The 14,129-nt window shown below is 41.2% G+C and overlaps 2 protein-coding genes across 2 annotated transcripts; one reads left to right on the top strand and one right to left on the bottom strand.

Moving 5' to 3' along the window:
- The first annotated feature begins 1,231 nt into the window (after window positions 1-1,231).
- Window positions 1,232-5,496, top strand: dhrs7 (dehydrogenase/reductase (SDR family) member 7). The gene is made up of 7 exons (XM_068580581.1): window positions 1,232-1,432; window positions 1,808-1,960; window positions 2,158-2,264; window positions 2,540-2,779; window positions 2,980-3,102; window positions 3,210-3,425; window positions 4,611-5,496. The coding sequence occupies exons 1-7, from the start codon at window positions 1,303-1,305 to the stop codon at window positions 4,650-4,652; spliced, it is 1,011 nt and encodes a 336-aa protein (XP_068436682.1). The 5' UTR covers window positions 1,232-1,302; the 3' UTR covers window positions 4,653-5,496.
- On the bottom strand, window positions 5,002-13,832 carry pcnx4 (pecanex 4). The gene is made up of 11 exons (XM_068580580.1): window positions 13,703-13,832; window positions 12,286-13,060; window positions 11,997-12,176; window positions 10,890-11,428; window positions 10,677-10,777; window positions 10,299-10,421; window positions 9,385-9,745; window positions 7,633-7,736; window positions 6,450-7,552; window positions 6,168-6,354; window positions 5,002-5,985 (listed from the first exon to the last, which is right to left on the bottom strand). The coding sequence occupies exons 2-11, from the start codon at window positions 12,981-12,983 to the stop codon at window positions 5,734-5,736; spliced, it is 3,648 nt and encodes a 1,215-aa protein (XP_068436681.1). The 5' UTR covers window positions 12,984-13,060; window positions 13,703-13,832; the 3' UTR covers window positions 5,002-5,733.
- Between the last annotated feature and the right edge of the window lie 297 nt (window positions 13,833-14,129).

Below are 14,129 nucleotides of genomic sequence, written 5' to 3'. Positions count from 1 at the left end.
CCAACAGGAAGTCAGATGGCTCGAGTCGCTCGACCAGTGGAATGATGGTTTTATTACACATCCGTGGACTTAAGTCGCCCAATGAGCAACTTAGAATACATGGGGCGCAATCGTTAAACGTGGGATGCAGTTTTTGTTAATGCATCTATGGCACAGTTCCTAAGAGAAAGGACCCGGATGTTGCAGGTTGCGTACTCGTAAAAATGACATCATCCCTGTCGAGTTGTGGCTGCTCAGACTAAACCCAAGGGGCATGGAGCAAATGCAAAATAGGCTTCCAAATCTGACATTTGGCTTGAATTTGTACACGGGATGGTTTAAAATGACTCATGAATTCAAACGTATATTTGTCACATTCATGTAATTATGTGTATAACAATATTGAACAGTGTATTGTATGTCGTATTTAGAAAAATAAAGGAACCAATAATAAAGTATTGTCTATGCACACATATTAATAAAAATTCCTTGATATTTAGTGTAATTTTTTTGGACTGCCAGTGGTCAAATTTAAATATATGAAATCGATATATATATATATATATAGAGAGAGAGAGAGAGAGAGAGAGAGAGAGAGAGAGAGAGAGAGAGAGAGAGAGAGAGAGAGAGAGAGAGAGAGAGAGAATCATGTTTCAACTACAAATTCCTAATGCAGGAGTCCATGTACTTGAAAATAGGAGTTTGCACTCTTGTCAACTATCTATGAACAGAGAAAACTGGTACTTTACAGGTTTAATGTTTTATGTCCAGATATTACCATTACTTTCAGAAGTCTGGTCACTCTTTTTTTTAGCTTCTCCTGTTCATGCTCTGATGACGACTATTGTAAGAAAAGAGGCGGTGGACTCTCGTTTGGTTACATGACATTTTGTGTATTGCACTGCTGCACATTCTAACAACGTGAGGGTGAGCTCGACGTATTATTATTTTCCTAATCTCTTTTCTGAAAGTGAATTGTGTTTTGTAACAGCAATCGCTATTCGAGAACCAACAAATTTAACATTGTTTGAAGTTTATTTTTGCAAAAAGCTGGCATTCACAACAGTGAAAAAAAGATAGCCTTCTGTAACTCGAAGAGAGCAGAAGGAATGAAGAGAGTGAGAGGAAAATAATATGGGGCTTCGTTTACACGATTAATATTCGGCCTTGACTTGACAAGCGCATATCTTTAATTCTGAAAGTATTCGAGCGGAAGTGACGTCGATATCCGTTCGCTGCAGCTTTATTTACAGAACCTTGATTATACAGTATGGCTACTTAACGTCAACCATAAGTCTAACGTAATTCATTCATTTTCATGAAATGGATTTCTGCGTTACATCTGCACTGTGGTGTTTTGTACCACTTTATTTACTTGTTAACTTCCTGTGTTTTATTTTCGCGGATGCAGACTTAACTCTGCTTTGGGCAGGTCTGTTCGGGCACAGACCAGGTGAGTTACAGAAACCCGTCTCTTATGGAGTCCCGCTTCTTATTCATGAGGACATGTATCCGTTTGATGATGAGATGGGGACAGTCTGTGTCAATGTTTCTATTCTCCGAGGTTTCGTAGCACGAAGTAAACTGTTAAACAAGACACAAAAGCCCCATGACTGTTTCTTGTTAATATATGACCTTAGCTTCTAGGAAGTTATTATTGCAAATTATGTAATACATGTTATTATGTAAATACAATTCGGTAGACTTTTTTTAAATGGTTGTAAAGATCCCTGGGGTTGACCAGAACCATTGGTCCAATTCTCAGTTTCATGGGTCATGTATACATGTGTCTCAGCAATGTTGACAATTGTATTTTTTTGTTAACCAGAGAATAAACTGAAAGGGCTGGTGGTTTGGATCACTGGAGCCTCCAGTGGTATTGGAGAGGAGCTGGCCCACCAGCTAGCAAAGTGTGGGTCACGTCTCATCCTGTCTGCTCGACGTGAGGATGAGCTAAAGAGGGTAAAACGTCGCTGTTTAGGTGAGATAATAAAACAACTATATATTTGAATGCCTGAGCGAAAAGAAAGCAGATTTCAAATTTTACCAATACTTTGTCAAACTCTTGCAACTCTACAGTGTAACACAGTAACACAATAATAACATTAGTAATACTTTCATTTTTAGTCTTACTCAGTTGCGACCAGCTGAATAATTTCTGTAACTCTTTTCCTCAAGAGTGCTCCGACCTTCAGGATGAAGATATTCGTGTTCATCCACTTGATTTGTTGGAGAGGACGTCGCATGAAGAAAAAGCAAAAGCTGCAATTCAGTACTTTGGACATGTGGGGCTACTACAATTACTCTTTTAAAAGACAGTGTGTTTTCATCATTCGTTTGATTGCAATAGGAACATGTCACAAGCTGGCATTCCCAGATGGGAATGCATAAGACCTGTAACAATGTGTGTAACAATGTAACAAAGTGTAATTTTATTTATATATATATATACACACACACACACACACACACACACACACACGCACCACATTGTAAATTCAAACATATTAAAATCATGCTGTTTTCCTATTCTGTGGTTTTGTCCAATTTTTCTTTCCAGATTGATGTCCTAATTAACAATGGGGGCCGAAGCCAGCGCTCTCTCTGCTTGGAGACCAGCATTGATGTGTATCAGGCCTTGATGGAGCTCAACTTCCTGGGTACGGTCTCCATCACCAAGCAGGTGCTGCCTCACATGACGCAGCGAGGCAGAGGAAGCATTGTGACCGTGAGCAGCGTAGTCGGCCTGGCCGGGGCACCCCTGGCAACGGGATACTCTGCCAGCAAACATGCTCTTCAGGTGGAGGGAATACATTTAGCAAGTGTTTGGACCACAGCTACAATAGTTATATGAGATTGTGTTTGTTTTCTCTGATTTCATTACTCTTCATTTTTTTTCTTCAGGAATGGCAGTGTTGTTTATGTATGTTTTTTGGTTCCATCTTTGAAAAAATACCGCTGTTCGGTCCTGTGGCTGATTTTTTACCGTTTTGTCTCCAGGGTTTCTTTAATTCCCTTAGAACCGAACTGACTGACTTTCCCAACATACTCATCAGCACGGTGTGTCCAGGGCCTGTGCAATCACAGATTGTCCAAAATGCCTTCACGGAGGAAGTGCACAAGGTATTTGCTATAGAGTTATTCATTTTGAACATAGCGATCCTGTATTTTACCTGAATGTTATATGACAGTAGCTATTTCAGTAAACTGTTTTCCTTCCTTTACCGAAGCCCATGGCTGTAGCTGGTAACCAGGGGCATAAGATGCCAACAAGTCGCTGCGTGCGTTTAATGCTGGTGGGAATGGCCAATGATGTCAAGGAAATGTGGATTGCACAGCAGCCCTTCCTCCTCTTCTACTACACCTGGCAGTATGCTCCCACGTTTGCCTGGTTCATCACAAATATGTTGGGCAAAAAAAGAGTGCAGAATTTCAAAGCTGGTCTGGTAGGTATATTATCTAATTTTAGGAAATATATGTGTACAATATGTTGCATGTTCAACCAATGCATTGGCTAGATTTATCATCCATGAGGTGTACCCGACTCAAATATCACAATGTCAATGTCTGTCTGGTAAATATTTAAGGAGCTTGCAACAGAGAACTTTAGCATACGTAAAGACTTGAGCTGATGAGGCTCTATCCAAAAGGAAATCAAATAGGCCGACCAACACTTTTAAAGTTTTAATTAACAGGTTATATCTTGTTGAGATATTTAACATAAATATGAGTAGTTACAATCTTCTCATCGGAATCTCTCAATAAAGCAAATAAGCTTATCAAAACATTGAACTTTTCTTTTAAAGTTAGGTGCCGCTATGCTGGGACACTAATTAATTATTACTGACAAATCAGCCAAAGGCTAGGTTGAGATTTGTTGAACCAAAATAAGTGAAAAAACTTGTCTGAGTGTACGTTGGGTGTATTGGACCTTTAAAAACATCCTCTACTGGAATGAAAAACACATTTTCTATATTTAAAGAAACTAGAAAGCACTCACAAGGGATGAAACCAGTTTGTCGTTTCTGTATGTTTGGCCGTGTAATTGCTTTCTGTATGGTTGACCTTGCTCCGTTGGACCTGGGGACGGTGGATGCGCACTGTGTCAAAAGACTTAAAATACTTGAATAAAGCAGAATGTGGCAGACATTATGCAAAGCTGTATCTTGACAGCTATGGGCCTTAGTTGTTACTGACCTTGCTTGAGTCTAAGAAGAAGACAGTGGCCAGGATATGACAGTGAGAATGACTACTTCCCGGTTGTTCTGACTGACTTATCAGTGTGCCTGTTGGCCTCTGCTGGACAGTGACAGCTGTGGGCCGTGAAGAAAGGTCATGTCAAACTGACCAGACATTGGAGCATCACATGCTTATACTTGAGTACGGTCTGTTACGTATATCTTTGAGACAAAAGAAAAACTTGACAAAATGTACACAGTATTCATTAACAATGGTTAAAGAATGTTTGCATGTGAGTAGCATTGTAAAGTCAAATTTCTAGGACATTTTCAAAGGGAAGTTAAGTTAATTTCAATATAAATTTATACCTTTTAAAATAACTTTTTGGGGTGAAAACGCAAACGAATTTACAGTAATCAAACAGTGCTAACTGCCAGCCTTTTATTTTGCAGGATGCAGACACTGCATACTTCACGAAGCCCAAGACCTCCTGAAGGTCAAATCCTAAAGAGGAAACGCAGGCATTCCTGATGTTCAAGCTGGAAAATGATGTGGGTGTCCTTGCCTTCATAACTGAGAACAACATTTAAAGACACAACTGCTTTGAAAGCTCAGAGCTTGACAGGGTCTGATAAAACAATTCTATTTCATTTCTCAAATGTTAAGTAAATCCTATATTTTACAGTTTGTCTTCAGATTATGCGAATTTCTGACTTAAAGCCTACATTAAAATCATAACATTGGAGTTATATATGTAACAAAGCACTTACGCTAACCTCTTGAATGCCTAACATAATTGAGCTGGGATACATGTAAAGTTTGTTTAGTGAAAGATAACAAAACTGCTTTTGCCAAGGTATTTTATTATACACAGTTAAACATATATAAAAAAACAACCATATGTACATAGGAATATGGACAAATTCATTTAACTCATTCTAAATTGTAAACAATTGAATTGTAAACAAAACAATAGCACTAAACTACTTACACATACAGCAAGACATACTCAAGGCACATCCTTGATATCTTAAAACATTAAACTCTTGTCCCGTTTTTGTTGACATAAAAGCGGATCACCGGAAAATTGTGAAATCTAATAAAACCAGAGGTATACAATAGGTGTCATCTAAAGGGCAGGCGGGCAAATGTACTCACTTCTTTTAATGCACAAACATGAATAAACAAACCGCATAACCTGTGTGCTTTGGTGGAAACCTATCAGGGAATTGTTTTCTTTAATGTGCTGTTCTAGGAGGTAGTCCACAGTCAGTTAAAATCTGTTTATGACATTTTGCAACTTGTATAAGAGTACAGTGGTGATGCCACTGCTTTGTCTGTGCTGCAGGAAATTCAGCACTAAAAAGTCAATTTAATGTGAAAACAGACATCAGTTTTCAAAATTAAAACTCCTAAATTGATTGAAGTTTTCTTGATTTTGCTGTAGCTTCCACATCAATTTCAAGATAACCATTGACTTTGTAAATGGACACTTTGCTGTGGTAGTACCGACTGAAAAACATCCCCCTACCTGTCCAGAGTATGTTCAGAAGAAGGGGCAGACGATGCCACATGTCAGAGGCAGGGGAAGTGGAGGGGGGCTGAGGAGTAAATTGGGTATCCTAGAGGGGGATCAGCTGCTTGAACAGTTAGGTTCCTTAGCATGAAAGGGTGAGCCTGGATGCTGTAACGCTCCTCGTCATCATTAGTAGCATAGAGGAGCTCCCACGAAAGGTTTGCCCACTGGCCTCGCACCCCCTCTCCATTCAGACGACCCACCTGCACCAGTTGCTCCTGCAGGGACAGGACTCGACCTGTGTAGGTGCCCTGTGGACAAGGACAATCAATGATGCCAATTAAATACACACCTTTCACTGAAATCGGCTCTAACCTGCTTTTTTAAATCCCCTCAATTTTTTCCCCAATTACTGAATAAGAAAAAAATCTGTTGTTAAGGTATCAACAGTGTAACTTAGAGAGGATGTAAATGGAGTGGTATGTGTGATTACCATAGCAAGGTCATGTCCTAGAGAGAACAGGAAGGGTTTTTCCTGAAGGACACTGTCATGCCAGCCTTTCTCTGTCACCAGGCCAATGTACCAATCCCTTTCATATTCCTCCAAGGTGCTGAACAACTCCTCACGGGACTCCATGGGCCCTAGACTTGCTTGATCAAACAGCAGCTTGAAACTGAACCTGATGGCAAACATATAGGCAGAAATCAATAAAATATAAATAATATGATACTGTGATTAGTTACAAAACTTAGAAACTCTAACAGTCAATTTTACCTGAAAGCCTGAAGTGCAAGCTGGTAAAGTTCTTTACTCGAGGAGAGCCAGTCAAGTCCTTCCGTCCATGGTATATCTCCACAATAGAGTCTGTGGACGTAACTGGGACTAGTGAAGGCAGACTCTGCTCCCAGTGAGATGAGACACGAAAGTGCAACCTGTGCATGCAGCTCTTTCAAAGCTTCATCCTCCTTCAGGGCTTTGGTCATGTCCTCTGAGGTCTCGCCCTGCACACCAGGCCCAAACTGCCCCAAGGCAAACCGAAACCAGTCCTCAGGAAACAAAGACCTGAGCTGCAGCAAGCGGGATGGTAGCAATGGTGCAGTCCTCCACCCTGTTGGGAGGTTGAAAGCCTCCGACTGGGAGCAGTTGAAGTTCAGCTGAGGGAGAGAGCCAGGACTTTCTCTGAAGACCTCCGGGTTCCGGCCTTTATCCATTGCTGGCATCCCGATGCCCAAACCCAGAGGCTGTAGAGGCTGCAGGGCAGAGAGAGCCATGTTTTCAAAAAGGCTGTCCATCTCCACAGAGCCTGGCAGAGAGGCCCCTGTTTGCAGCGCGTGTCCAGGCTGAGCTTCTGCGGTCACTAATGCCACTGTCCGCCTGGCTGGTTGAGGTCCAAATAAGTCGTCCTCATCTGACCAATCACCAAAGGAGGTCAAACTGGAGCTGTCTTGTCTGAACCTGAGAGAAGACACATTAGATTCCACCACTACAGCCTCAGGTGGCTGGTTACAGGTTGTCTGGGCCAACTGGGAAGACTGGGACTTCCTGCCTCCAACCCCTAGCCTTTCTTCATTGCTCCGTAGAAATCCTTTATGCTTCTGCACACAGTATCGGAGGAGTAACCAGACCAGTGCTTTTAGAAAGTCATCCTGAAGTTTCCTCAAGTTATCATGAGAGTCAATGATCCCAGAAAGTACATTTCGTGCATCAGAGTAGACTCGTACTGCAAGGGCAGCACATGGGGTGAGGGCATTTCCCCAGTGCAGGTTAAAGCCCTGGGTGAAACCAAGCCGCTCGGGGCGCTCAAAAGCCGCCTCGAACACCTCATCAACCCTCCGTGCTTCCACTGTGTGGCAAGATGTCTCCTGCAGCTCCAGACCCTGTAACAAACCACATTTCACCATCTTGTTGTACATGACTGTAGTGATTCTTAAAAAGGCAAAACAGATGGATACAGTACCTTAATGTTGACTGTACAGTAGCCATATCCTCTCTCCAGGATCATTATCCAAACCATACGGTCCTGAAACCGCCCAAGAAAATGAGAGCCGGGGGCTAAGGAACCTACAGATGGGGGAGAAAATCATCCATGGATGCCATCCATGCATCCAACATGTAAAGAGATACATCATGTAACACACACAAGCAATGGTGCACAGTCCTTTTAATTTGCATCAGCTGTGCATCCCTCTGTTGACTATATAGATAACATAGTTACTGGATGAGCTGCAGGGAGACATCAGCGTTGTACAGGAAGGTCATGATACTGTTTTATCTGGCTGACTGCACAGAGATCTAAATATTACATCTTTTCTTAGCCTTAGTTTTCCATTAGACTCTAAAAGTTCTCTCCTTTTACAGAAATGCAGGCAAAAGACAGACATTTATTTCAACGCAGATGAACAGAAATGGCAAGGTGATGGAGGCTTTTGTTTTAAGTTGACTAGTACTCGCTCAAGAATAATGTCAGGTCCCATAACGACATCTCTGAATAGTCCCAGTTGTACCTCATGATACAAAGTGACAAGCTGAGCAGACTCCTTCCCGCTCACTGCTCCACGGCCCCCAGTGTGGGCAAAGCAAAAGAACACTACAAACTGCCATTGCTAGACTGTGAGCATCCACCTAACAAGCGATTATTCTGAATTATTCATCACAGCTACAGCACCCCAAGCTAACAAAAAAACAAAAAACAAGATTGAGTGATGACATCACCTTAGCAGGTTTTTTTTCAGTTTTGAATAATCAATCCATAAATAATGATTCTCTACTTGCACTGTTTTTTTTTTCTCTTTCCCTTTTCTGATCGAGCACAGAACAACATCCTAGCAGCAGCTCTGTTTGTCTTCCGAGCATTATGAGGTTAATGGTGTGGAAAGATTTGAACGTAATGAATACAGATCAGAGCTATTTTTTTTGGGTCACTTCACAGGAAGCTCAACTGGATCATGTAAGTTTGTATTACTGCGAGCAATTCCAAAGAGCTGCTCCCAACAACAGTCCTCTTACTTTTAAACCATTTCAGGTAATGGTTCAGTGCTCTTTGATCTGCATACTGTGCCTACATCACCCACAGAAAGGTTGAGCCACTCCAATTATAGTTCAAGTTTGTGGTGTCGCAATACAACAGTATGGTTATATGTTTTCTAATGAAATATTGATATCATGCTAACAACACGCACATGATAAAATAATTAATCCAGAGCCTTTTAAATGACACTTGTGTACAGTTATGGTGACAGACTGTCACCTGTCTAAACTTGTTTTTTTTAAGTGTAATTTATTTGTTGAAAAAGGGACATAACTAACAATAAACAATCTTGAAGATATTGTAATCATAGTTATTGTAAATTATTTAGGCCACAATAACATTGATAATCTGATATCGTGACAGCTCCAATATTAACTTTTGAATATGTTAAATAATTGATCAGTATTAAATATAATATTTTTTTCTTAATTAATTATGTATTTGTAAACTATTATTTAATGGTATGATATATTTTTTAATGATAAAAATAAATATTTTCTGCCATTATATTATTGTAATATACTTGAATGCTCTCAATGAATATTACAATAGAATATTGAGATAGATTTTCAGACTATAACAATTCTAAAATAGTAAACAATATTAAGTTGTAACGTTCAATAAAGATAATAATAAAAAGACGACACCATAGAATGAAGATATAAAGGATGGATAACTAACCCAGTGACCCTCTTGCGAAGGCCGTCCTCAGAGCAGAGGCCAGACTTCCACTCATCTGCTGGTAGAAGATTGAGTCCGGGCAGGGACAGGCGGTACCTACTGGGCCTGGCCAACTGCGCTGAGGCCTGGGGAACCCCACCAGGAAGATGGGCAGAGAAAAGAGGGGCAGCAGAGGGGCGGAGAGCAGAGCAGACAGGGTCAACACCACGAGCAACAGCGGACATAGGGAGGCATTCAGAGCCAAGAGGGTTCCAGCCGATTGACGGCGCTGCTTCTTTTCTGTCCAAGATGTCACCAACACAGTCAGGGTGAACTTTAGCTTGGTGAGGAATTGGGTCAGTCTGTCAATCAGGAGGCCCACCTGGATTAGAAACACACATAAAGAGCACTGACGTACTGAACCACCATAAGGTCTTATCAGCTGATGTATATGTAATGTATATCAATGTTCTAAGTATTCTAAATAAATACATGCATTGGCACCTTTGGTTGGGTATACCTGTAAAATTGAATGCAAACAAATACTATTGAATTCTACATTTTTATAGAAAATAATTGTCTGTTTTGAATGACACGGTCAGAAAGGTATTTTAGCCATACGTTTACTATTGAGGTGGTAGTTCACTCTGGTGTTAAACTGGACTGTTATCATCAGCCGCGACATTACCTTCAGATTGTGAGTCTGTGTGTGTCTCTTCAGGGCAAAATGTGGTTTGAAGACACCTACTTTGCCAGGTGTTTAATCTTCTGTCAAATTTTGTGATCATGACAGCGTTGCAACCATGAAAGATACAGCCACAATACTTTACAGATGTGTGGTTCAAAGATGGCCGTGGTCGGAGCACACAGGTCAAAGAGGCCATTGTGTGGGCTGATGTGTGATAGAAACAGGTGAAAATGAATGTTGACCTCACCAGAAGAAGCTGAACTCCAGTGCCCAGGTTGTCCCACCCTGGCAGCATGTTGTTTCCAGCTGCAAGCCGCACCAAGACTACCACCACCATCTGCAGCAAAGCATCCTCTGAATTCTGCCACACCTGCACAGCAACAAAGAGCAACCACTGTGCTGACCATAATATTACAGCAAAACACACTCGGAGATTAAACACAGTTAATTTTAAGAAAAAAAAGAAAATTCTGGATTGTCATTCTTTTCAGTGATTTTTTTTCCCTGGTTACATTAAGAATCAGCTTGTAGTCACATTTAACATGTCTTTGTTGTAGTTTATATTTTCTGCATGTTTTGTTCATATTGAAACATAGATTATGAGCAAGAATGAGTGTGACCATACCAGTCTAAAGGCTCGTGTGAATCCCACACTGAGGGAAACCCTGTGGAGCAGATGCAAAGATTTGTCCATAGATAGGAAAGCAATCATCGCAAATGGCGACACTGTGAAGTAAAACAAAGTAATTGTAGGTCAAAAACACATTCAGATACACAGCAATATCTTTATCATAACTAAGATTAGAGAATAGCTTTAAAATACAAATAACAAGCTCACCAAGATAAAGAAGGACTCTTCTAATTGCTGCAGCAATGTATAATCCTCTGTTCCTCTGCTTGAAATTTGGCACACTGGACATGCCTTTAGGGTACAGGGGATTAAGGAACACCCCTCCAAATATATAAGCTCCCTGGATTTCTCTGAGAGCCCAACAGAAGCAGAAGAGTATGAGGAGAAGGTAGCTGACAGGAGCCTGGGGTCCCGTAGCACCGCTCAGGGACTGAGATGAACCAAGGAAGTAATGCAAAAGCCCTGCCTCTGCCATCGCCACCAAAAACAGGCTTGAATATAGCATCAGCTCCCTGCAGCCCAGATTCCAGCCAAAGGAACTGGGAGATGGAGGTGGCAAACTACCTCTTCGAAATCCACTTTCCCCAAAGGTCGCCCTGGGCCCTCTGCAGAGTGTGCCAACCTGGCTGAGGTCCAGGCTTAGCAGAAATCCCGTGGAGATGGAGAAGAGAACCACTCCCAGTGTTGACGGGATGAAGTAATTACACACAGCTACGATGGCAGATATACCAAACATCAACAGCAGCCTATGGGACAGTGCACACACAATAGGTCAGTTCTGATGATATACAGGTTACTGTCACTTATACTATATTCAAATATGAATGACTATTATCTTGACACCATGACTTATAAACTACTCACACAGTGTACTTGATACATCTAGTGTCTATATCCATATAAATTAATAAAGTATAAATTAATATATATATATATATATATATATATATATAAATATATACATACATACACATATACATACACATATATATATATATATATATATACATATACATATACATATATATACATATACATATATATACATATATATATATATATATATATATATATATATATATATATATATATATATATAGAGAGAGAGAGAGAGAGAGAGAGAGAGAGAGAGAGAGAGAGAGAGAGAGAGAGAGAGAGAGAGAGAGAGAGAGAGAGAGAGATTCTTTATATTTATATCATAGCATAGGAGGGAGATATGTTGTGGTTGATATTGTTTACGACTTGCAGATTTTCTACTGTAGTGTAAAACTGCAAATGAAAGCGAGGGCTAAAGCATGCTTTTTCAATACATACCTAAGGTTGCTGGACATGGGTGAGCCTCCTAGCCCAAAAACAAGAGCCTGCTCCATGCCCCAGAGGAGCAGTGCATCAAGGGGAGGCAGTATACCTAGTGCCCACAGCAGAGGTAGGAAAAGAAACAGCACATGGAGAACCTGGCTTGCCAGTTGGAGCTCAGGGACAGAGCCTGAGAACCTAAATCAGAGCAAAGCATTGAGATGAATTATGGCAGCAAATATTTTAAAAAAGTAATTGTATAAGAGGAAAACTCAATTAATCAGATAATTGTATTGCAGTTGCTCACCTATCAGCCAAGTCCACAGCAATGAAAATAAAAATATAGAGAGGACGGGTGAGTGGGGTGATCTCATAAGTGTCCTGTGCCTGGAAAGTGGCTGACTCTGTGGCTGTATTTACAATGAGGGAATACTCAGCGATACACAGTGTCACCCAACTCAGGACAAAGACGACAAGAGATATGCCGATGCTTCCGTAAAGAGCAGTCAGTCTGCCAAGGAACACATACCATGTCCCAAAGCCACAGAGTACCCCAGCTAGCATTGTATGCAGTACCACATTCAGTCCAAACCGCTTCCCTGGGGCAATAAATCGAACAGTTTCTAGGCTGACACAGTGGATGAATTCCACATCCTCTTCATCAACCAGGATGTTGGGCGCACCGAGTCTCTCCACTGTGCCACTCTTCCGAGCAGCATATAGTGCCAGGGCTTGGACACCCGCTGCTGCCCCGAACATAAGCATACCAGAGAGCACTGTGGCATGGAGCTCCTGGAGCAGCTGCAGCTGGCAGAGCAGCGTACCAATGCCCCCAAAAAGCCATGGTGTCAAGAACAAGACTACCTGGTTGACATAGACATATGGTGGGGCACAGTAGCCCAACTTGAAGCGTGGACCCCCCAACACTGTCTGGGGGAAGCGCTTCCAGAAGAACTCCTGCTTGTACTCATTAAGAAGGGGCACATCCGGCCCCATTCTGACCATTCCCAAAGGGGTGGCAGGTCATCTCCACACAGTTGAAGAAAGGCGTCCATTCATCGTCCCATACAAAATGAAGCTGTCTGCAATGAAACACACCTTAAGTTAGCAGGCAGTGGAGAAATACTTTTCGAATCAAACAAACCAGAGATGTCCTTATACATTATATCATTGACATTGTCATACAAGCGGAACCTAGTCTGTGCCTCACACGTAGTAACGTCACACTAAGTGAAGTTAAATAAGGCGCTAATAACACAACTTTTAACTTCGAAACTCTAAATTAGATACATTTGGTGAGTTTCTAATGCAAGTGGATGTTTTAAGAACAAAGCAATCGTGAACATCCTTCGGTTTCTGATGTTTAGCACAAAATAAAACATGAGACATGAACACCAGAGCAACAGCTGCTGAGTTGCCATGAAAACAAACCACATCAGCAGTAGCCATGGATGCGCTAACGTGGGCTAACCTGCTTAAGCTAGCACCCTAACATTCACACATCATATAAACAAACCAGGTAAATAGCTAAAAGTAAATTAGTTTCTGCACTTCCCTTAGACTGTTCTCGTCTTTTTAGCTCGAAGCTCGATATATTGTTGTTGTTGTTAGCTAGCGATGCCAGCAAGTCTTTTCAGCTTGACAAAACGTTAGCTTGCTAGCATTAACAGGTAAATAACAGCAGGTTGGCAACCTGGGCTGACAGTGATTTGAGACAAACTTACCGTTGAAAGCAGAAAGAAACACCGCAGGTAAGCTTTGTGTAATATTTTACGATATGGATAGAATAATGGGAAAGTAGGCGGAAATCACCAACATTAACATTAGCAGCGAGCTAATCGCTTGAATGCCAAGCAACATAGGCATAATACACAGAGAGATTGTAACCAATAGGAATGTCGAGAAGGGGAGAGCGCGTCCCCTGATTGGATTGGAACAATTAAGTCCTGCCTGTACACCCTATAACCCCGCCCCTTTAACTATAGATCAATATAACAAAAGAGAGAAATATTTATATGGTTTACGTTAACGAAAAACATCCACACATTCAAATACATCACTAATAACTATCGATCAACGTTGCTCATCTGCAAAATGAGGATGTGTCTGTACTTGCATCTAATCTGAGTATGTTTTGCAAAAACAAAGAGA

The sequence above is a fragment of the Clinocottus analis genome, unplaced genomic scaffold, assembly GCF_023055335.1.
Source record: "Clinocottus analis isolate CAN_PGR_092001 unplaced genomic scaffold, fCliAna1.0.p SCAF_17, whole genome shotgun sequence".
NCBI classification, from domain to species: Eukaryota; Metazoa; Chordata; class Actinopteri; order Perciformes; family Cottidae; genus Clinocottus; species Clinocottus analis.
Note: the sequence above shows the minus strand (reverse complement) of the source record. Positions and strands in the feature narration are given on the sequence as shown.

Excerpts from the sequence above, each read along its gene's own strand:
- dhrs7 (XM_068580581.1), top strand. The coding sequence starts at position 1,303 with ATGGATTTCTGCGTTACATCTGCACTGTGGTGTTTTGTACCACTTTAT. Across the intron at positions 1,433-1,807 it reads TCTGTTCGGGCACAGACCAG|AGAATAAACTGAAAGGGCTG; the intron begins GTGAGTTACAGA and ends TTTGTTAACCAG. Across the intron at positions 3,103-3,209 it reads TCACGGAGGAAGTGCACAAG|CCCATGGCTGTAGCTGGTAA; the intron begins GTATTTGCTATA and ends CCTTTACCGAAG.
- pcnx4 (XM_068580580.1), bottom strand. The coding sequence starts at position 12,983 with ATGGTCAGAATGGGGCCGGATGTGCCCCTTCTTAATGAGTACAAGCAG. Across the intron at positions 9,746-10,298 it reads CTGGAGTTCAGCTTCTTCTG|GTGGGCCTCCTGATTGACAG; the intron begins GTGAGGTCAACA and ends TTTCTAATCCAG. Across the intron at positions 7,737-9,384 it reads CTTCGCAAGAGGGTCACTGG|GTTCCTTAGCCCCCGGCTCT; the intron begins GTTAGTTATCCA and ends CCCCATCTGTAG.